At 41.0% G+C, this 24,131-nt stretch overlaps 1 protein-coding gene across 3 annotated transcripts in view; it reads left to right on the forward strand.

The window, feature by feature from the left end:
* Positions 1-23,620, forward strand: part of PDK3 (pyruvate dehydrogenase kinase 3) — a 66,253-nt gene extending 42,633 nt beyond the window's left edge. For 2 of the 3 annotated variants that reach the window (XM_027054684.2, XM_027054688.2), the window contains exons 6-12: positions 3,438-3,515; positions 11,169-11,245; positions 12,553-12,654; positions 12,994-13,104; positions 16,308-16,421; positions 17,712-17,851; positions 22,923-23,620. In XM_027054684.2, coding sequence (XP_026910485.1) covers positions 3,438-3,515; positions 11,169-11,245; positions 12,553-12,654; positions 12,994-13,104; positions 16,308-16,421; positions 17,712-17,851; positions 22,923-22,953 — 653 coding nt within the window. In that variant the 3' untranslated portion in view covers positions 22,954-23,620. The remainder of the gene's footprint in view (positions 1-3,437; positions 3,516-11,168; positions 11,246-12,552; positions 12,655-12,993; positions 13,105-16,307; positions 16,422-17,711; positions 17,852-22,922) is intronic. The other variant, XM_027054685.2, reaches the window with a different exon arrangement.
* Positions 23,621-24,131: the final 511 nt, after the last annotated feature.

A 24,131-nucleotide genomic window follows, 5' to 3' on the forward strand; every position in this document is an offset into this window, starting at 1 on the left:
GAATTTTTACTCTGAGGTCAAATATTATGTAAAATTTTAATTGGGTAGCAATATGAGGTAAATGAACCAAGCTTTTTGGTCGGAACATACCTGAATCTTTATATTATTTTAGGTTGACAGTGTTAAATTTTAACATACTTAAATTCTGTAGGCGTTATTTCCCCCCTCCCCTTTTCTTCCTTCCTTCCCTCTTTCTCTTACCTCTTGAATCTTAAACAAGTATCCACTCTATGCACAGTATTGATGTGAGGAATATGAAAAAAGCACAAGCCTGTCTCCAAAGAGCTGGTGTCCAGGTGAGAATATTGCAAATGCACCTATGAAGCGTTTTAAAGTAATCTGAGTATCTGATCTTTAGAAATTGTGAAGGTGAACTTTAAAAAAATGTCACTCTGGATAAGATTCTGGCTGTGCCTCAAATGTTTAAACATTGTGATACCTTGTGATCATGCGGTTTTCCTCTCCTGGGTATATACCCAAGGGAAATGAAAACATATGTTTACAAAAAACACTTGGACATGAATGTTCATGGCAGCATTCTTCATAATAGCCAAAAACGGGAAACAATCCAGATGTCCCTCAACAAATGGAGAAACAAACTGTGTTTGTGTACAGTATAACACTGTTCAGCAATGAGAAGGAATAAAGTACTGCTAGACGCTGCAACATGGGTGACCCCTGAAAACATTCTGCTCCGTGAAAGAAGCTAGGCACCAAAGGCCATGTATTGTGTGATTCCACTTATGTAAAGTGTCCAGAATAGCAAGTCTATAGAGAGAAAGTAGACCCGTGGCTGCCTAGGGCTGGGTGGAGGGAGATGATTGCCCATGGTCATGGAGTTTATTTCCCTGGTGATGAAAATGTGAAATTGATCGTGGGGACGGATGCATAGCACTGAAAATACACTAAAAACCACAGAATTGTGTATATGCTTTAAATGGGTGACTTATGTGGATATGAGAATTGTATCTCAGTAAAGCTGTTTTTTTAATGTTTATTTATTTCTTATTTTGAGAGAGACAGTGCGAGCAGGGAAGGGGCAGAGAGAGGGAGAGAAAGAGAATCCCAAGCAGGCTCTGCACTGTCAGCACAGAGCCCGATGTGGGGCTCAAACCCATGAAGCATGAGATCATGACCTGAGCTGAACCCAAGACTCAGACACTTAACCGTCTGAGCCACCTAGGCACCCCTCAGTAAAGCTGTTTTTATTTTTTTAAACTTTTATTTTTTTAATTTTTTTTTAACGTTTATTTATTTTTGAGACAGGGAGAGACAGAGCATGAACAGGGGAGGGTCAGAGAGAGGGAGACACAGAATCTGAAGCAGGCTTCAGGCTCCGAGCTGTCAGCACAGAGCCTGACGTGGGGCCAGAACTCACGGACCGCAAGATCATGACCTGAGCCGAAGTCGGCTGACTAACTGACTGAGCCACCCAGGCGCCCCAGTAAAGCTGTTTTTAAAATAAATTATCAAAAGGTTTAAAATTTATCAAAGGAAGAATATGTATTGACCATCTAATAGGTATATACTAAGTTCTGTATGGGTTACAAACCACGTGGAAAACACAAACCCTGACCTCAGATTGTTTATAGTTCAAGAGAAAAGGCACCCATGCAGTCTATAATAATGCACTTTAGCTTTCTGAATGTTTTCCATCTTTTGAGATCTAACTGCCTGAATTCTGTTCCAGCTATTTCTTTAATAGCCCAGATCTTCTTACCCTGTGTCTTTTTTTTCCTTTAGAAGTGAACTCTTGTTCCTCAGACTTTGATAAATATCAGCCCCACTGTGTTACCTTTAAGTAACTTAAAGGACCTTTTTAAGCTATGGTAGTGTCCCCGATAACTTAGAGTGTGTGGCCCATGGAAATCCCTTCTTCCAGCAAATACTTACTGATAATTCATTACAAATAATTGGCACATCTTAAGACTTTGGGCAGTATTATTTTTTAAAAAGATTATTTTAAAATCCTTTTTATTTCAGTTCATGAACCAACACTGGTATATTATTATTAACTAAAGCCTATGGATTACATTCAGCCTCACTCTTTGTGTTATGCTGTTCTGTTGCCTTTAACAAATGCATAATGTCATACACCCACCATTGCAGTACATACAGAGTAGTTTCACTGCCCTAAACACGCCCCATGCTCTTCCTGTTCATGCCTGCCCTTCCTACCTCCCCCTGAACCTCCGAAAACCACCGATCGTTCTGTTGTCTCTGTGGTTTTGCCTTTCCCGGAATGTCATTTAGTTTTTATTTTAACTGAAATCTTTTTTCGAAGTATAGTTGACATACAATGTTACATTACTTTCAGGTGTACAACATAGTGATTGAACAGTTCTATACATAACTCACTGTTCACCACAGTAAGTGTCGTCACCGTGCAAATCATACCCACAAAGAGATAGCACCTCACACCGGTCAGAATGGCTAGTGTCAAAACGACAAGAATAACAAGTGCTGGTGAGGATGTGGAGAAAAGGGAACCCTCCTGCACTCTTGGGGGAATGTATTTGGTCCAGGCACTATGGAAAACATTATGGAGGGTCCTCAGAAAACTAAAAATTGAAGTACCGTATGATCCAGTAATTCCACTTGGGGGTTTTTACCCAAGGGAAACAGAAACACTGATTCGAAGATATAGGCACCCCTACGTTTATGGCAGCATTACTTACAGTAGCCAAGATACAGAAGCAACCCAAGTGTCCATCGATAGATAAGTGGATGAAGAAAAAGTGGTATCTACATACAATGGAACGTTACTCAGCCATAAAAAATGAGATCTTGCCATTTATGGCTATATGGATGGTCCTAGAGGGTATTGTGTTAAGTGAAATAAGTCAGACAAAGAAAGACAAATACCATATGATTTCATTTACCTATGGAATCTAAGCAACAAAACAAATGAACAAACAAACAGACTCACAAATACAGGGAACAAACTGGTGGTTGCCAGAAGGGCGGGTGGGTGGATAGGTGAAATTGGTGGAGAGGTACGATCTTCCAGTTAGAAAATAAGTAAGTCACAGAGATGAAAACTACGGCCGAGGGAGTATAGTCAGTAATAGTGTAACAACAAATCTCTTACGCTGCAATTTAGTCAGGTTGCATGGTGTTCAAAAGTACAGTTTATAAATTTTCGTGAAAAATACCTTTTAGGAATAATTAAAAGTTAAATAAATGTATGGTTAGTAGACGACTGGCCATATTGTCATTAGTGCAGTATTTTGATACTTTTGTAGTCATTAAAACTTTAAAGGAAGAGAAATTTTGGTTCAGTCATAACAATTCTATTACAGCCAAAAAAGACTATTTTTTTAAAAAAACAATAATTCTAAATCCGTCTGGTTAGAAACTGCCCTGATTTTGTTTATGTATCTGTATGTCTGTCTATCTGCTTGTGTCAAAAGCTAAACTCTTTTTTTTCTTTACAGATGCATATGAAACCGCCAAGATGCTGTGTGAACAGTATTACCTGGTCGCCCCAGAGCTGGAAGTTGAAGAATTTAATGGTAAAAGAAAAATAATTTTAACCTTAAATGCAAGGAAGTTGACTAAAAGTCTGATACCTTAGCTACCTTTCAATGAGATCCTAAAAGTATGCTACTTTTTCCTCTTATATCTTTTAAAACTTTTCTATCTCTTAGGTCACCTAGGTATATTGTTGTAAGGAGTTTTTGTACAAGAGTTTGTGATCTGTTAGAACTCAGAGTTCTTGGAACAGAAGTGATCAAGGTAGAAGATGCACAAACCTGTAAATAGGCAATTCTCAAAATAACAAATGCCAAGCAGTCACTAAACATACGGGAACGCGTTTAACTAGACTAATCAAAGAACAACAAACAAAAATAGAGAAATGTTGTCTTTCAAAGTGGCAGTGATTAAAACGTTGTGATGCTTTGAATTGGTGCCCAGAAAACTACTCTGTCACTCTGTCACCAACACTTACACATTTTGGGTAGAAGTTTAAATTGGTACAGCCTTTCTCAGAAAATGCTACTGGTGTCCTTTCTCTTGGCCTAGTAAATTAAATTTAGTAATGGTCTTATTCTTTGGTCTGGTAAATTAACCATCAGAAAATGTATTCTAAGAAAGTAAGGTGTGCACAGATGTACGTATAAGAATAATGATCACAGTGGTTTTCTTACACAGAAAAGTGAGAAAACAACCCAAGTTTTCCATACTAGATAGAAGATTATTTAAATAAATTGTGGTACACTCATAAGATAGAACACTAAGCAGCCATTCAAAATAATGCTTTGAAAGAATATTGAGGGGCACTTGGGTGACTCATTCAGTTAAGCCTCCGACTTCGGCTCAGGTCATGATCTCACGGTTTTTGACTTCCAGCCTGGCATCGGGCTGTCTGCTGTCAGCGCAGAGCCTGCTTCAGATCCTCTGTCCCCCTCTCCTTCTGCCCCTTCCCTGTGCGTGTTCATGTGTGCTCTCTCTCTCTTTCAAAAAAAATTTTTTTTAAAAAAGAATATTGAATGTATGGGAAAAGATGAGCTTTTTAAACACAGCCTATCAAAGTTTGTAGTAGTGCAAGTTCATTGGAGAATATTTTGGAGGATTCATAGCACCAAAATACAGCAGCTTTCTGGATAGTAGGGTCATGACTGATTGTTATCTTCGTCACAGGATTGTATACTTACTTACATGTTACCTTTATTTATTTGTTAGTTACAAAAGAGACATGCTCGTTGGAAAAATACAAACAATACAGAATGTAGAGTAAAAAGTGAGAGTCCTCTACTGTCTTGGGACTGTACAGAGCTTTGGTTTTTTTTATGTAAATGGGGTTGAAACTATACATGTGCTGTCACTGGTGTTTTTCACTTCCGCCTTGAAGATCTTTGCGTTTATTAATGGCATTTAGAGATTATCCACAGCGTAAACTGCAGTGATTTATTTAATCATCTACCGGTGAGTGAACATTTAGGATTTCTAATTTCCCCATATTCCTTGTAATGAGCGGTGCAGGGTGTGTGTGGGTCTGTATCTGGAGGGTGGGAAAATCTGTGAACACGTGGAAGTCTTTGTGTCAGTTGGGTTCCTAGAAGTGGAATGACTGATTCTTAGGGTGTGGGCACTTACAATTAAAGATAAACCCAGTTCCCTCTCAAACGTCTACCAAAAATGTATTTTACTTGCAATGAGGTCAAAACGTGGAAAGACTTGAGGCTGCCGTTTCAGGATATTCGCCCCTCCGTTCTTCCAGAACGTATGCAATCAAAGCTGCTTTCACAGTCTGTTGGGTTCTCCATATTTGTAGTCAATACATTGCCACAGCAGAAGGGACTTTGCTGGAGTATTCCCGAGTAGAAGCATCTCTGTATTCTCTCTCCTCCTCCTTACAGGCTGGGCAAGGCCTGACCTCACTATAGATTTCTGTTTGTCAAACACGGGACTTAAATTTGCAGGTGGTAACCAGCTGCTGTTTCGTGTGAATGGCAGCCTCACTCGCTGTAAAGGCCAGAGCAGCGAGCCTGCTTTTGCTGATCCCGGGAGCCAGCCGTGTCCCCCGTTCCTTCTCAGTGAAGCGGTCACACTGGGCAGCGCACCTCACCAGGAGAGGAGATTAATGACTGTTTTTAGCACTGTCTCATGCATGATTTTTGGAGCCACTCTTCCCATCTTTAAGAGAAATAAATGCTGGTGGTTATAGGCCACCTCTAGTTTCCTGTTGCTTTGGGTAATGTGTTTATGATTGCTCTTTATCATTTCCTGAATGTCAGAGTTCTTTGTGGGCATGGTTAAGGACTTTGCTTTAGCGCTCACAGGTTCTGCGTTAGAGATGCAGGTCAGAGGTCAGTGTTCAACCCCTTAATGGATGTTGTCACTTTATAGAGAGTGGGTGTTTCCCACAGCACGATAGCTGCCTCAGTTTTTCCCGAAGGAAATTTGCCAGATCCAGATTCCCGTGGATTCATTGTTAGAGCCTGCATGAGCTAGCATAGCATCTTCTTTCTCGTTGCTTCCATTACCCACCGGGTGCCCTGAACAGTAGTGGATAACAGCACTGCCCTCTGCCCTGCACTTCAGAGCAGGGGACTGCCACCAACCTGAGAGAGCACTGTTGCTACGTGAGAATTTTGCCATTAGTGTGACCTATCATCTTTTTTTTTTTCATCTGAATTTTTGGGTGTTTTTCCTTTCCCAGTGTAGACCGCTGAGAAAGCAGTAAATAGGATGGTGGAGAACATACTTGGTGAACGGCATCAGGATTTACCACTCATCACTAGACTTCTGGGTATTGGGAGCCAGCTGTAATAAACTTTCTTTATTATCCATTTTGTAACTTAACAGGAGTATTAAAAAGAACAGAATTTTATTTATCTTACATCAGGTTTCAGCTTTCCTTTTTTTAAAAACATATTTTAAAGTTTATTTATTTTGAGAGAGAGAGCAAGTGAGAGTGGGGGAGGGGCAAAGAGGGAGAGAGAGAATCCCAAGCAGGCTCTGCACTGTCAGCACAGAGCCCGATGCAGAGCTCGAACTCACGAGCCTCGAGATCATGACCTGAGCCGAAATCAAGAGTCAGACGCTTCACCGACTGAGCCATACAGGCACCCCAGGTTTCGGCTATTTCTGACTTGCCATGAAACCCATATAGGTTTCTCCAAAGACAAGTAGCCATTTCATCATACTTGTTCTCATTTTAGCTTTCTGATTTCCTGAGAAATCGCTTGCCAAAACATGAGGCAAAGAAACCTCTTTTGTTACCTGTTGTGAATCCTTGTGGTGAGGCAGTATGGCTCAGAGGAAGGATGTGAGCTTTGTAGCTAGCCAGACTGCGGGGACATGGATTCTGACTAGAGATGGGGACTTCCTCATCTGTAAGATCACCTTGTGTGATGATAAAAGGATGCTGTTTCTGGGGCCTTAAATAAAGCACCAGACCCAGACTGGATATTTTTAAAAGGGTGGCTACTGGAAGTCAGGGTTGACTTGGGAAGGCTAAGACTTACTACTTGCATTTCTTCACCATTTCTAGACCAGTCTCTCCTGTCAGCAGTTTCGTTTATAGCTTTGGGTTTGGTGGGCAACCTAAAAAGTTGACGTCATACCACACATGTCTTGTTATAAGAGAGTTTACAGAAAAGGTGTGTGTCCTGGGATCTTTGATTTCTAGTTTCCCCATATTGGATACTTTTGTGTGTAGTTTTGGGCCAGCGGTTCTGTACAGCAATCAAAAAGCCATTGCTGGTGGCCCTGTTAACACTGTAAAGTTAATTATTTAGTAACGATACTAGCCAGCATTTATTGACTACTTAGTTGTGGCAGGCTCTGTGTAAACTAGTTACACAGGTATGTACTGTGTCCATTTTACATATGGAATACCGAGGCCCAGCTGGTTTAAATACCTATTAATGTATCTGTTACATGCCAGAATCAGGACTTGATCCCAGTATGACTTTGAACCACACCGTGTACTGTTTTTAATAGGCTTACCCATTGACTTTTGGACTTCATTAATCACCTCTAAGTGCCCAGCTACTTATTTTCTCTTAAATGCATTTCTTTCTGCTTAGCCTCTAGTTTTTCATTGTTATAGGAGAGAGAACAATCTGAAAATAAAATCCTTTGTATCCTGTGTTAAGTTCTGTTGCTACTTATTAAATGTTGTTCCAACACACGGTATTTGGAGCAATGACTCTGCAGAATAGAGACTTGGCTATTTCTTGAGTCTTGAGCATGAAAAGCCTGGCCCATTTTTTCCCATTGACTTTTAAAAATGTGCCCTTAAATGGAAAATTCATATTGCATTTGTGTCTTATTTTAGAAAGTTAACAAGCATCTGTTAAAGGTCCACTACATAAAAGCCATTGGACCCAGGGTTAGGTAAGAGTCATGGACAAAAGCATTGGACATGGTCTTATAAGGAAGGAGAGACATCTAACCTGTTAATGTTCCCAAAGAAAATAGAAGTACAAGTAAGAAGAATGTTGATTCAATTGAAAAGAAAAAAATATCAAAGAGTAGATTGGGAAAAAGATCTGGAGTGAAAAGATTGAATTCAGAAGGCTCTTTATATAACTGATCATGCCCTTTGGTACAAGATAGGCTGAGGGTTCAACTCCTTCCTAGGGCTCCATTAAAATGGCAATAAAGGAATACAAAGCAAAACAGCAAAGAAACCAGGGGGGACCATCAGTGGACCACTTACCTCACCTCCTGCCAGGGAGTAAACAGATGGAAGTATGCTGATTATGGGACAGAACGGAAGAAGCCACAAAGGAGAGGCTACTGCAAAGGTGGAGGGACTCTGGGAGCAGAGCCAGGAGGTGCAAAGGACTGGAAAAGGAAGCTAAAAGCTAGGGTTCGCTTGAAAGCTGGTCTGAGACAGAGCACGGAGGGGCAGTGGGGAGCACTGGACTCGGGCTGTGCTCTGCCTACAGTCAGAAGCGTTTTCCCTGGGGTGCGAAAATTCAAATCAGAGTGCTTTCTTCAAAAATAACCTTGGAAAGGGGTGCCTAGGTGGCTCAGTCGGTTAGGCATCCGACTCTTGATGTCGGCTCACAGATCAAGCCCCGAGTCAGCCTCCGCGCTGGCACCGTGGAGCCTGCTTGGAATTCTCTCTCTCCCTTTCTGCCCCTCCCCTGCTTATGCTCTTTCTCTCTCAAAATAAATAAATACACATTAAAAAAAAAAAAAAGAAAAACCTTGGAAAAACTGGGGCTATTCATGTACATGTTGTTAGCCCAAAGTAAAGCCCTCTTCATTTGAGCATTTGGGGAACCCTCTGGTCAGAGGCCAGCTTACTGTGTGCCTATCCTAAAGTCATTTGAAAAGCCGTGACTAGGTACGCAGGGTGCCACAAGTCAGCCTTCTCATTTAGGTGACGGCCGAAGGGGCAAATGGACAGCGGCCACCTCAGATGATTAATCCAGTTCCTCATTCTTCAACAACATTACAACCAAGGTGTATCAGACCTCAGATGACACCCAGCAGGGTAACAAGAACCTGACTAGCATTAAACTTAGCAGCTGCGCTGCCATGGCCGGAAGACTACCTCCTTTTCTAAATTCTGAGAGAAAATTATTTTGAACCCAGAATTTTGTACCTAGCCAAACCTTCAATCAAGTGAGTCAGAGGGTGTAAGGTTTGAGAAATGCATTTCCCAAGCACCCCTTTCTGAGGTAGGCGACTTGACTGACTTGATGGTGTATATAATATGGATATAAAAAATAGTGAAGAACATACTGGAACTTTAATCAAAAACAGTTTGAAGATGATGGCTACGCAGCATGTTTGGAAGACAATTCTAGTTTGAAAAATCATAAAGAATGGAATGGATACCATGTACTAGAACAGTAAGCTGGGAGATCTTACTGATACGGTAAGGAAAGGGAAGCATATGTGCCTTTTCCAGTTACCCAAGAGGAAGGGTTATTAGAAGCACCAGGGAATAGATGAAACTGTGTAAGAAGGACACAGTCCAAATATTCAGTGACCTCAAAAAGGGTAGCATGATTTTGAGCAGTTGGTGGAGGATTAAGAGAATCCATTTCACCTTAGGGCTGAGAACTTTCTCCTTCATGCGACACATGAAACATGTCATTGGAATCACGGGGGAGGAAATGTGGTTCTACACACTGTTGTGGCTGCTCTGCAGTGACCAGTATTTACCTACCTAGGATGCTACCAACACTATCAATTTTCAGCTTTTTAAAAAAGAACCTAGAGACAAAGTACAGAAGAGTTAATTAGGGTTACAGAACACAGTGGTCATATTATCAACCAAAAGACTAAAGCAGAAACAGTAACAAGTGGCTGCCTCCGGGTGCAGACTGGGGGTTGAGATGGGAAAGGGTAGAAGGACTTCTGTTTTTTTTTAAGAAAAATCTTAAATTGGGCCCCCCGGGTGGCTCAGTCGGTTAAGCGTCCGACTTCAGCTCAGGTCATGATCTCACGGTCTATGAGTTCGAGCCCCGCGTCGGGCTCTGTGCTGACGACTCAGAGCCTCGAGCCTGCTGCGCATTCTCTGTCTCCCTCTCTCTCTGCCCCTCCCCTGCTCATGCTCTGTCTCTCTCTGTCTCAAAAATAAATAAAAACCTTTAAAAAATTTTTTTAAATCTTAAATTATGTATTTGACATAGTACTTGCCAAAAAAACTGGTCATCAAAGAGTTCAGGATTTAGAGTCAGAAGCTGTTGGTTCAGTTGTCTGATTTCAGGCCTCTTCCGTTTCAGTAGGCAAGTCACGTAGCCTCTGCAAAGCCTGTGCCCTCGCCCACAATAATACTACCCCTCTGTGAGCCACATAGTACTGTCAGGAGGGAGAACACGATTGGCTAATGCAGGCAGAAGCTCTTTGTAAATTGCTAAGAGCCAAACAAATGTTTGCTCTACTTTATATCCCTGTTACTTTATTCGGAAGTAGTTAGGTTGAAATTATAACACGGCTGAGTATGTCTGCATTCTCCTTGAGGAAGTTCACGTAGGTTCCGTCTCCTAAGTGATTTCTGGTCACGAGGAGGAGGAAGGACCCCATTTTGCAGCATCTACTCTATAGCCCATACGCTGTTCTTGGTGCCTGACATGGGATTCAGTATTTCTCGTATTTTCCTCCAGAGATCCTTAATGCAAGGAGAAAAGACTGGGGGTCTCTCAGGGAAGGGGTGGGAGTTTATCTGCTAGCTACTAGTAGAAAAGTTATGTGAACCTTAAATGCTACTCCATAATGTGCCTCGTTTGTTGAAACCGAACAGGATTTAACATTGCTGTTTCATCCAGTTAGCCAAGAAGATGTGCCCCTTTTCTGCTGTGGCTTCACATTCCTCCTCATCACCACTGGGGTCACCAGTGGGGGTGATGTCCCCGAATTTGAAAAAAAAACTGAGAAATATTTAGATGATTTCAATAAAACTCAGAATATTATGACATAGGTGATAATATTCCAGTCTTGCTCCAGTTTCAGAGAAATTGAATAATCTGCCCAAGGTCACATAGCTGGTAAGTGAGGGAACAGGATTTCTCCCCAAATTGGTTGGACTTCCAAGCATATGTTTTTGCTCAGCCCTATCTCTGGAGGTGGGAACCTAAATTAGCCTTTTGTGTAGAGTTCTTTTTTATGTACTTGAAAAATAGAATACCAGCGGCTTTCTTGGCTTTCTTGTAGTTTTGGTCCTTACTCGTTGATGGTTTTGTCTCTGTTTTCAGCCAAAGCTCCAGACAAACCTATTCAGGTAGTTTATGTGCCCTCTCATCTGTTTCACATGCTGTTTGAGTTGTTCAAGGTAAGTGGAATTTAAAAACATGGAAAAAAGTCTTCATTTTAAATTACTTTGATTCAAGGCATAATGGATTCATTAGATTAGCATAAGAAAAGGTTTTGCATAACCATTTTAAAAATTCTATTTCTGATACCCTGTGGGTTTTATAATTTGTACACTGTGAGATGAAAAATTGCTGTGTACAGTATAGTTTTCGTGAATATTAGTACATATTGATTTTGAAGCTTAATTGTACCTTAGTGATTTTATGTAAAATCCATCCTGTTTTTTCTTCACTTATGAGATGAGAGATGCATTTTAGTTTCCAAACCTGGTAGAGGCTTTATTGATGGTAGCCAGATCAAAATAAATACGTGTTTTTGCATATCTGTGTTTGTAAACATTAACCATGTTTGTGCATTAGCATTTGTTTTAGTATTGGGTGATACCGTAACCCTTTTACACATTTGAGTCCATTCAGAAGATCTGATGGAAGCAGAGGGGAAATATGGGGGAGGACTGGACCAAAAGAAACACCAAAAAACAAAAGAACAAAACCTCTTTAGACTCTGCAGCTTAAGCTTTTGCTTTTGTCAATCAGTAGCTCATGGCATTTATAAGAGCAGTATTATAGGCACAAGGTGTTTAAGCTAAAATTTCATTTCTTCCAATGTGTAAAACCCTAAATTGAACACCTGAAAAATCAGTTATGCTGATTTGCTTCCCAAAATTATAATGTTACTGATGTAACATTTTAAGGTTGAGATGGGCATTCAATTGTGAACTTTCTCTTCAACAGCTGTGGCTTTTTCAGAATTTCTTTTTAACTGACATTGCCTTTTTTTTCCCCTCAGCCAAATGATTAATTTTTGTGGGAAACATGAATACTCTCAGGTTTTCCGCCTTCTGTAGAGGAAAGGTGCTCTGTAAATGCAGACTGATAAATAGGACTTAAAGTGCATCAGTGCGCCTCTGTAGCCTCGTTACATGTGATAAAAACATCCCTCTTGGTTAAGAGCTGAATAATTTAAATACTCCAAAGTGAAAGCAAGAAGAAAAAAGGAAGAAAAGAAAAAAAATATTTAGTGTGATGGATGGGAAGGAAACTAGATGAAAATCAAAATAAAGCATCGGGAAAATTTTCCTTGATCCAAACACACATTTAGCTGAGTTCTTTAGAGGAAAAAAAAAATGGTGTGGAAAACCAACTAATATCTGTCTGCTCCACAAAAGTGGTGTTGTGCAATAAGCGATCCTCTGCTAGTTTCTGTTTTTAAGTCATGGTTTGTGAGTCAGCGGCATGCTTAAAAAAAAAGGTCTTACTATTTCAGAACTCAATGAGGGCGACAGTCGAACTCTATGAAGACAGGAAAGAAGCCTACCCGTCTGTTAAAACCCTTGTTACTCTGGGGAAAGAAGACCTATCCATTAAGGTGACTGCTTTATTTGCACAGATACTTTGTCTAGTTAATTGAATAGTACCTAGACATTGCGGCATCAGAGGGAAGAGAAGAAAACTTTTGCTTGTTACCTCATTTAAACTTATCAGAACCCCATTTTTCAGGGAGGTGAACAAGACCTCAGCCCCGAGCCTGTCGGGTCCTATGGTGTTTCCCTGCCCTCTTTGTTTTAGGTTTAGATGAGAGAACCATATTTCACTGGGGGTTCAAAGCCCTCGTACAGTTTAGAGTTATCTGGTAGGTACTTTAATGAACTTCTTGCCTTGTACTAAGAATGGATTGATTTGTTCTGAAACATTTTGTACGTTACAGATAAGTGACCTAGGCGGTGGCGTCCCACTTCGAAAAATAGACCGTCTTTTTAACTACATGTATTCAACTGCTCCTAGACCTAGCCTGGAGCCTACAAGAGCTGCCCCTCTGGTAAGCATCTCAAACTGCTGCTTAAGGAAAGGCCATGAACACGAGGAGGGACTCCCAAGGGAATGGGCTAGACTTCTCCCTGGCTGGTTAAATACGCCTCTTTGAATTCGAATGTTTCCTGCGTGATTTGGAGGAGGGGGCGTTTTATCCCGCTACTACTATCTTTGTGAATCCTTTGGACCTAGATTTCTTCTCTAATTGTGTCTTAGCAACTCTCAGAGCTGAGTACCTCACTTCCTGATAGAGGCAAACAGCATTTCCCTTTGGTTAAGACTGCTGCCAGACCCCATTTACCACCTGGGGCTACCCTCGGTGAGAGCGGAAGGTTAATGGCAGGCGGGCAAAGTTGCCTTACAGTGTGTTTGGCTGCCTCGTGCTCTGGACCCCGGGGTGCTGCATACTGTGGAGATCCAGATCGCCCAGGGCTTTGTAGCCTCCCCCACCACATTTGTTTATATAATTAGAATGTTAAATTATGAACACATTATGTTTTTTATATTAAACAACATAAGCAGGAAACATATAGGTGGCGTATGCATTTTCAGAGCCCTTTCTGTCTCAGCCCTACTGAGGCAGTGAGAAAAGCCCCAAGTTACCATGGCAGCATTTAGATCCTGCTCGGGCCACACTTTGTTCCCCTGCTGAGTGTTTCTAATTGACAAACAACAATTGAACCCTTTGTCATTAAACACAGCAACATATCTATCAGTCTGCAAAATGGTTGAGGGCACAAATTAAGTTTCATTTTCAAGTCCGACCTGATAAGCACATAAGATTATATTTTATTTGTATGAATAAAATCCAACACTTTGTATCATTTATTCGAGACAGAGTTTGTTAACTCAGCATGTTGAAAACAGGAAGTCATTTTTATAGGAGTCAAGAAAATTCATGAAAAAAACAATTTTGAAAGGCATTGTCTTCGCCAGCCTCTGGTCCCTACTGAAAGGAATGTCAAAAGAAAAAAAAAACACTACAAGCAAATCTGGAGGCTTCCCCAGTTGTTTAAAAGGAATATGGGTCGTCTATATCCTCAAATAGCATCTTGAGGATAGCTGTTCTGTCAGTTTTTTTTAAAAATGAAACTGAACAATTGACGTAGAACTTCAAATACTGTTGCTCTAACCTCCCCTTTTATTAAAGAGGAGAAAATAAGGCTAGTGCCTCGCCCAAGGTGGTTGTGCTCATTACGGCAAGGCTGGCACCGGCCACGTGTGCGTTACCCGCAGGGCACCATGTGGCCTCTCCTTTGAAGAAACGCTTCCACTAGCATCTCTCCCAGTCATAAACTGACTTCAGCTTTAAAGTGGGCATGTGGATATGTACTTCTAGAAAACACTTTACTCGCTGAGCCCCTTACCACGTTACAGCTCTGTGCCTTGACACATGCGTTTCTTTTGTGGAAAGGTCCTCCTACCCCACTCCTATTGATCCTTTGACACCCTGGGACAACGTTGGTGAACCTCACCAAATCCAAGTTAGACACCCCTCCTCTGCATCCTCAGGGCCTACCTGTCTCCTCACGCTCATGTTCTCGATCGTTCCCTGGGGGACCCGGTATCAGCCTCCGGGCCTTGCTGGAAATGTGGGAGGCAGACTTCCTTGGCCTCTTCCTGGAGTATGCTGGTTTCTTTACTGTGGTGACATCAGTCACCCTCTTGTCCTCAGTACCGTTAATATCCTGCCAGTACTAAAGCCCCCACCTTTTTTTTTTTAAAAACTTTTGTGAGAGAGAGAGAGAGAGAGCGTGCACGCACACACACGCAGGGGAGGGGCAGAGTCAGGGAAGGGGGAGAGAAAGAATCTTAAGCAGGCTTTACACTCAGCACGAAGCCCAATGTGGAGCTTGATCTCATGACCCTGAGATCATGACCTGAGCCAAAATCAGGAGTCAGATGCTGAAGCGACTGAGCCATCCAGGCTCCCCTGCCAGTACTAAAGCCCTTAAATGACGGTAAGCTCTGTCATATGCTCCCCTTTGAGTCGGCCCCTGCCCTGAGGAAGGAATCTAAGAAAGATGTTTAAAAATGGTAGAATTCCACGTTACCTGGTAAAGTTGCTGCTCTGCAGTGTGACAGCAGCTTCACTGTGTGTACTTGTGCTTAGTTTCAGGCACTGTGTCAAGACTTGACACTTACGGTCTAGTCCTCATAGCAGCTCTGAGGCAAGTTTTTTATTACATTTTCAGATGAGAAAACAATCTCAGGTTGAGTAAACTGCTCGCAGTGAATTTCCACTTAGGTCTGTCTGAGCCCAAAGCCAGGGCACGTGCTGCTCTAGGAGCGCATTACCCCACTGCCTCCCCCAGTAGGCATGCCACGGGATTTCATCCGAGGGGCCAAAGCTTGGGGCACTGAATCTGCCCCTCCACTCCACAGTTACTGAAATTAGTCTCCATTGTTCTTAATGTCCTTGTCGGTATCTGAAATTTTTTTTTCCCAACAACCTGTTACATTCAAGGTTCTATGATGTAAAGATATAGGACAGTACTGGAATTGTTTTCTCGTCTCTAAACACATGTTGATCTGCCGTATATCAAAATACTTTACCATTCACAGAACCTTAGGAGGTAGACTCAGGAAATTTTCGTTTCGGTGTGTTAGCCTGGGTACCGGTCGATATGAACTCCTGTGCCAATTTAATTTTCACTCCAAAGAGCAAGAAATTGTGATGATGAAACTTAAGGGTGATGTGGTTTAGTTTTGTTACCAGTTCAACTCCCATTTGATTTGGGATTTGCTTTTAAAATGCTAACAATTTGGGGCGCCTGGGTGGCTCAGCCAGTTGAGTCACCAACTCTTGATTTCGGCTCGGGTCATGATCCCAGGATTGTGGGATCGAGCCCTGTGTCGGGCTCCATGCTGAGTGTAGAGCCTGCTTGAGATTCTCTCTCTCTCTCTGCCCCTCTTCCCCATCTCTAAAATTTAAAAACATGCTACCAATTTGCTTTAAGACACTAAAAAAAAAAAAGCATTAGTCAAAAATTGAAGTATTTCTAATATTTTCCAAACATAAGAGAAGTGTTTTTGTAGGGTGAAAATAGATTATTTGCCATAAATGAGCATATACATTAAAGGTTGGGTCTGTAATTTATTTGCATTAAAACTGAATTAAGTATTTCTTTTAATCTTCCAAAGAGTCCTCATACCGAATGGGTTCGCATTTGTACCTGTCTCACTGTATGGATTTTCTTTTCTCCGTAGGCTGGATTTGGTTACGGCTTGCCAATTTCTCGTCTTTACGCCAGATACTTTCAGGGAGATCTGAAACTCTATTCCATGGAAGGGGTCGGTACTGACGCTGTCATTTACCTGAAGGTACTGCGTTTCATTAGTTATATGAAGGCATCTTTACGTTTTAAAGCTTTAAGTTCTTACATCTAATGGAGAACAGCACTACAGCATGTCTTATGTTCAGTTCAGATTTACTTTAGTTTTATGGGAAAACCAAGGTATGTCCTGTCCTTGATTTTCTGCTCAGGTGTAGCATAATACGAAATACGGACATGTAAACACATAAATACTGATTTTTAAGACTAAGATTCTTAGTTGTGATTTCTTTTAAAATCGCATAACCATTGAAAAGACTAATGTAAAAGGAGATAGATTTTCCTAAACTGAAGTCTTTGAGTCTCTTGCTTTAAAACTCACTGGCTTTTCCAAAGTTACAAGAATTCAGTAATCACGGTATGGTGATATAAAAGGCTGATCTAATAACAAAGCTTCTGTAACACAGGTGTTCTCATTCATTGGTAGCATCAGACTTTTATTTATTTCTAAACTCTAGAACACTTGAAGTATTTTTTTGAATAGGTAATACAGGCACGTAGTACAGAATTTAGAAGCTACCAAAGGGAAAAGTAAGTCTTTCCCGCCACTGGCTCTGAGCCACCCAGGTCTCTTTCCCAGAGGTAACCATGGTACCAGTTTCTCATGGAGCCTCCTGGAGTTGATTCTGCATTGATAAACATATGGGGGGAAATAATTTTTTCCCACACTGATTATTTCCACATTTTGCTCTTTTTTTTTTTTAAGCTTTCCTGTATATCTTGGAGATCTGCTACATCCCTGCATATAGAGATGGTCATTCTTTTTCACAGCTGCGTATGCGCGGTGTGTTATACGTGATGTGTTATATACCATAACCTAACCAGGGATTTGGAGTGTATATCTTATGTGCCACTGCATCTAAATGATGTGATATTTGGCATCACCTTATGTGCTTATGTGTATAAATTTAGTATGTATGAAACTTCAGTTCTGTGTGGGCCCTCTGGGGAGCAGTCAGCCTGTGAACAACAGCGCTCAGCCTAGAGACCGTATAGTCAAGGCGCCTGAGTATTTCAAAGCAGTATTAACTGAATAAAATACTTTGTGTTCTGGTTACGTGTACTTTGGTACTGGTTTTGAATGCGTGAATGTTTTTATTCCTTTAAAAAAGCTTTAATTTAATCCTGGCCAATCTATGTCCGCTATCGAAATGTAATTGTAATGTAATTCCAAAAGTACGCATCAGGGTTTCTAATGTTGTAAATAGTAAAACTTCAGTATCTCATGTGAGAAAAATGACATGTGGACCTTTGGTGTCTGTTTTTGTCTTTCTGTTAGGCACTTTCAAGTGAATCATTTGAGAGACTTCCAGTTTTTAATAAGTCTGCCTGGCGTCACTACAAGACCACACCGGAAGCTGACGACTGGAGCAATCCCAGCAGAGAACCTCGGGATGCTTCAAAATATAAGGCGAAACAGTAATTTCATACTTTAGTTTCTATTATAAAGTATCTGATTTTTCCCCAGAATGTACCAGCCCGATGATACCTTTAGCCAAATCTTCTGTGGTTTTTTCACTGGAAAAGCACAGTCATCTCTAAAGAAAGAAAGGTTGGGGGCACTTGGGTGGCTCAGTCAGTTAAGGGTCCAACTTTGGCTCAGGTCACGATCTCATAGTAGATTCGAGCCCGGTGTCGGGCTCTGTGCTGACAGCTCGGAGCCTGGAGCCTGCTAAGGATTCTGTGTCTCCCTCTCTCTGCCCCTCCCCCACTCATGCTCTGTCTCTGTCTCAAAATAAATAAGCATTAAAATTTTTTTTTTAAAGAAAGGTTGGAACAGCTTTTTCACACCAGACAGGAAGGACAGCATGAACTGGGTTGCCAGAGTAGCCATTCCGATAGAGGTGCCCATGTTCTAGAAGTTCTTGGGCTGTGGGGGTATTAATAGCAGTGAGCAAGGTTTATCCTGCCATAGATTGGATTTTTAAAAAGTAAATTCTGCAGTTTGTCATCATCTATGAAGACTGACAGGAGAGTGTTTAGAGAAAGTCTGTGGGTGGGTTGAATCTGAAAAAAAATAAAATTATCAGTCAAGATAAACAAAATGTGGTTTATCCATACAACGGAAAAGGACACATACTGTATGATTCCACTTACACTGAGATACCTAGAAAAGTCAGATTTATAGAGACAGAAGGTAGAATGGCGATTGCCAAGGGCAGGGGGAATGAGGAGTCATTGTTTAATGGCGACAGAGTTTCTGTTGGGAAGATGACAATGTTCTGGAGATGGAGGGTGGTCACAGTTGCACAGAACTCCGAACGTGCTTAATGCCCCTGAACTGTGCTCTTAAAAATAACCATTTCTTACCATCTTACCAGATAGCCAATTTTACGGATCATTTACCACAATTAAAAAATGAAAAAATTAAAAAGAGGAAAAAAAAATCACAGAATAACAGCTTTCACTACTTTATGGTAATAAGGGCAATAATCCAATCTTTGGTTTCCAGTTTTTTTTCTTCTGATTACTGTCAAGCTCCCACTAGGCTAGCAATAGTAAGGGCTCTGTTTATTTAAAATAACCTTTTATTAATAGAATAGAAAGCAGTGCGCATGCATTATAAAAAAAAAACTTAGAAAATGTAAGTAAGCACAAAAAAAAAAAAGAGAAACCACTGTCTGCTCACAACTCCAAGATAACGTCTCTTACAACTTTGTGTGTCCTTCCAGATACTTTGCTCTTTGTATATACAGGAAAACCTTATCGAGCGAGTTACTTGCTCTGCGAGTGTTCCACAGGACGAGCAAACATTTCTAATATATTTTAACTTGCGATACGAGTAGTACGTGGTGCCTAACGTAACATGATCACAACTGAGCCAATGGTTCTTGAAATTCGCTTTGATATACGAGTGCTTTGCATTATAAGCATGTTTCCCGAAAGGATTATGCTCACAAACCAAGGTGTTACTGTATATGTATTTTCCCCAAATGAGATTTAATTATTTATACTGTTTTATGACCTGCTTTCATTTCATTTAACCATTTCCACCTTTCCACATCAATAGATTTTCATCTTGAAAATTTCCATGAAGTGTCTAAGCCTGGATCAATTCCAGGACTGTGTAACAAATTCAAGCAAATCTCAAGTTGTTTTTAATCTAGGACAGCTTTTTTGTTGTTGCTGCTGCTTGTCCTGCAAAAATACCCACCTTCATTTGATTGGTTTCTTCTTTGAAATGTCATTTGGCTTTTTCCCCATTCTCTGTATTTCCTATAAAGTGCAAATTCATCTAAAGATTGACCAGAGCATTAAAAAAATTTTTTTTAATGTTTCGAGAGAGAGTGCGAGTGGGAGAGGGGCAGACGGAGAGGGAGACACAGAATCTGAAGTAGGCTCCAGGCTCCAAACTGTCAGCACACAGCCCAACATGGGGCTTGAACTCAAAAACCGCAAGATCATGGCCTGAGCTGAAGTTGGACGCTTAACCGACTGAGCTGCCCAGGTGGCCCCTCAACAGAGCATTTTTTGCTGGAGTCCCTCATAAGCACTGTTTCAGAATTACATTATGAGGGAATGCCTGCCTGGCTCAGTCAGAAGAGCCTGTGACTCTTGATCTTGGGGTTGTGAGTTCAAGGCCCACATCAAAGTGTAGAGATTACTTAAATAAGTAAGACAGAAAACCCCAGAATTACACTATGATGCCCGTGATCTGTGACTGATCCACCATTAGTGATGTTAACATTGACCATGTTGCAGATGCTGGCTGTCTGGGCCCTCCATGGTAGAGGTGTTTTTACCTTCTCAACTAGAAAGTCCTCTGTGTGGTGTTACTTTGGCCCTGGGCAACCATCACCTAGTGGTTTTTAACACCAGTTGGTAATTTTGGCCTGAATCAGTAACTTCATTAATGTTTATAAGATGATGAGTTATTTTTGATATCATTCCTTTGACAGTTATTAGCGGACATTCTCCTCTAAAGTTCCTCCTTGTCGACGCAGGCCATTCAGGTATCTCTGGAAGTACAGTTCCTCCTGGAAAGGCAGGATAAGAATTTAAATCTTTCCCTACGAATTTTCAAGGCTAGAAGTTGAGTTAAAATCCACCTTAAACGGTGACAAATGATTTTCTGGCTTTCTCCTTTTTGAGTATTATTGTGGATAGGATAGACTTTTCTTCTATATGTTTCATTCAGAACTTAACATACATACACACACGTATACAAAGTGCACACATCTTAGGTTTATAGCTTGACACGATTTTACATCGGTATTTCTAGCACCTGAAATGGCCCCTTTCTAATCAGAGTCTTTTCCCTCTACTGTCCCCACCGTGTAACCATTACTCTGACTCTGTCATTTCTTAAACGTAAAACAAAAGGAACATGTAGTGTGTACTCTTTCTGTGTCTGGATTTCTGTGAGGTTCACCCATGTTACTGCACATAGCAGCCATCTTTTTGAAGCTTAAACTGGCACACCTTTGGCCACCGGTAAGATCCTCTGTGTTCCTTGGCTAAAACCCCACGTATCTTTGAAAACTTTTTCTGGCCCAAGATGACATAATGGTGTCATCTTATACCTTCCCTGCCTCCATCCTAGAATCAGCATTTCCCTCAAGGAGCCCTATTTGCTTTTAACGGGTATTAGAGACCCTAATCTGGCAGTTAGGGGTGTATATTATACCTTTTCTAGTTCTCTCTTCTGGACAGAACTATTAAATCGTAAGTTCACGTTGATACTTTCAATTCGATTTTAACATTGCAACGTTTCACCCTAATGTATGTTAATTGTGTATATTTCTTCTTAACCCTGAAAACCTTGATTCTTAACACGCACCAGAAAGGTATCTGCATGTAAACACAGTCGATAAAGCTTCGTGGTTTTGTTCAGTTATAGTAGCGTTGGTCTTTTCTGATGAACGATATAAAGGGTATCTTTACTGATTTTTGTCCCGTGGAAGCATTGTGATGGACCTCTGTACAGGATTGATGGACCAGTCATTCATCTCAGAGATGAAATTTAGAGGAGTTTGGTTTGTGCACGTGAGTGCAGGTATACACATGGGTATTCACACATACATACACATACCATCCATGACCAGGATTCAGCTCATTCAGCTTGTAACAACTGGATCAATTTCCCTTGATTTCATTTTCAGTCTCTATGCAGTCAAGTAACATGTTGGGCATCACTGTGACCAATTAATGCAAGCTATTGCTCTGATAGGGGGAGTTATTTGGGTAGTCCAGAAGCAGGTTTTTAAAAAAGTTTATTTATTTTGAGAGAGAGAGTGCGAGCAGGGAGGGGCAGAGAGAGGGAGAGAGGAAGAATCCCAAGCAGAGAAAGAATCTCCGTGCTGGTAGCACGCAGCCCAACGTGGGGCTCAAACCATGAACTATGAGATCATGACCTGAGCTGAAACCAAGAGTCAGACACTTAACTGACTGATCCACCCAGACACCCTCCCAAGCAGTCTTTACAAATAATATGGTCCATTTGGAGTAGAAAAAGATGGCTTTAATTGATTATTTTTTAAATGCAGTTTTAAAACTCTATATTCTATCAGGTTGTATAATAATTAAGTATGTCTTAGTTTCTAATACATTATCAGACAAACAAGTTTTAGCAGAAAGCAGTATTTAAAATTGGAAAATGGTTAGCCTGATGATTCAAATTGTTAAATTTTACAAATAGGATGACTGGTGGCGATCTTGGGAAATTATTTAGTATAGGTAGGTAAATTCACTAGGTGAGTGAGAAATTTATCGAAAATGTATTCTGTAATCAGGTTTTTCTTTTTTTGGCTTTTTAAGTTTTTATTTTAATCCCGTTTAGTTAACATGCAGCGTAATATTAGTTTTGGGTGAACAGTACAGTGATTCGGTTCTTCCACACGTCACCCGGTGTTCATCTGATCTAATCAGATTTTTTTAAAAGAGTAGAATGTTTTATTTTTATTTTTTTAATGTTTATTTATTTATTTTGAGAGGGTGCGTGGGAGCGGGAGAGGGGCAGAGAGAGAAGAGAATCCCAAGCAGGCTGTGCCGTCCGTGCAGAGCCCGACACGGGGCTCGATCCCATGAACTGTGGGATCACGACCTGAGCCGAAATCAAGAGTCGGACATTTAACTCACTGAGCATCCCAGCCACCTCTAATCAGATTTTTAATTAGAGCTGTACTCAGATATAATTCACATACCCCATAAAATTCACCCTCTTAAAGTGTACAGTTTTCCTGTATTCAAAGTGTGCAACCCTCACTACTAATCTTAGAACATTTCTGCCCTCTCACAAAGAAACCCTATACCCGTTAGCGCTCATTCATCATTTCTAATCAGGTTTTTAACTGAGAGTAAAGAACTGTTTTAAAATATGTATAAGTAATTAAATGGTCATTCTTTTTCTGTACCAACTCTGAGAGTAATTCTGAGATAAGGCAAAGGTTTTTGAATTCCCACCGCCACTAAGTGCTCGGAGTCAATCTTCGTTAAATAGAGAACGTTATACTCAAACTGATTGTGAATATTCCTGTTGTTTTCTTTGTAGGGACAAGATCAAGACCAATAGAACTTTGTAGAGAACGGAATGCATCTGTCCTCTCTGTGAAGAAAGATCGTCTTCTGCAAGTCAACCGGAGAGAACTCTTTTCCTCCACCAACTTTGAGCAAAGCACATAGTCACTACAGTGCTTGAATGTCTTATTTTCTCTACATGAGCTGGACCTTTTCCAGAGAAACCTTCTGTAGCTGCTCCATATCTTCACTAAAGTAGCACCTTGAGCAATTTTTCATAGTATGTTGCTGTGATTTGGTTGGCGCCTGTCACGAGAGAGCGCAAAGCCTCGTCAGCGCTCTGGTGTCCTCATACCTCCCTCCTCATTGTCACAGAGTCGAGTGTGTACTTTGTCCCCAGGATTCTAAGCTCCTTCCTCATTCCAGATGCAGCCGGTCTCTACTGTTGCTCTTTGTGACCAAATACCATGTTTTTCCAAACCACCGACTAAGGCCTGGGTAATCTGGAAGTTGGAGACACCAGCAGAGCGTGTCTTGATAATTCAGTCCCAGGGCCCTTCGTCTCGCATTTGCGTCCTTCCTCACTCTGTGATTTTGACTTTGGCCTTCTTCCATCTGATCTGAGTGAGGTGTGGCTCCTTTCACATTAGATCTTACTCTCCGATGCATTGATTTTATTTTAAAATTCATTTGTGTACTTCCCTTCTGTCAATTAAAGCGTTCCAAAAGGTGTCTTGGAATTTTTCACTTAACTGCTTGGTTTCAAAGATCTTAAGTGAAAAACTACCTTCTGGTCCTTGTCAGATTTGTAAAGAGCGGGAAGTGGAGTTTTTATGCTCTGTAAAAATTTTGCCAGTCTCATTATCAGATTCCTTTGTAGTTTTCTAAGGAATTGGAGGTCCCTGTGTGATGCACTTTACTAGTTATAAAATAGGCTGTCGAAGGCAAAAGTTCTTTCTCATTTATTTTGAAAAATGCCCTAGGTCTTCATAATTTTCATTTTCGTGAATGGTAGCCATTTTTAGAACTGTCGATCTGATTTTCATACTCCTTTCCTTATTGCTGAAAGCTGGACCGGGCAGAGGACTCGGGCCGAGGAGAGGGAGGTCGGGTTGTGTGTACCCTCAGCAACGGAAGCCTTCCCACAGCCCACATCAAGGCCTCGCTTCATACGGCTCCACACGGTGTTTCTCTCCACCGTGATTTCTCCTGTCTTGTGCTTTGGCTTCTGCCTTCTTGTGAC

Source organism: Acinonyx jubatus, chromosome X (assembly GCF_027475565.1).
Source record: "Acinonyx jubatus isolate Ajub_Pintada_27869175 chromosome X, VMU_Ajub_asm_v1.0, whole genome shotgun sequence".
In the NCBI taxonomy this organism is placed as follows: Eukaryota; Metazoa; Chordata; class Mammalia; order Carnivora; family Felidae; genus Acinonyx; species Acinonyx jubatus.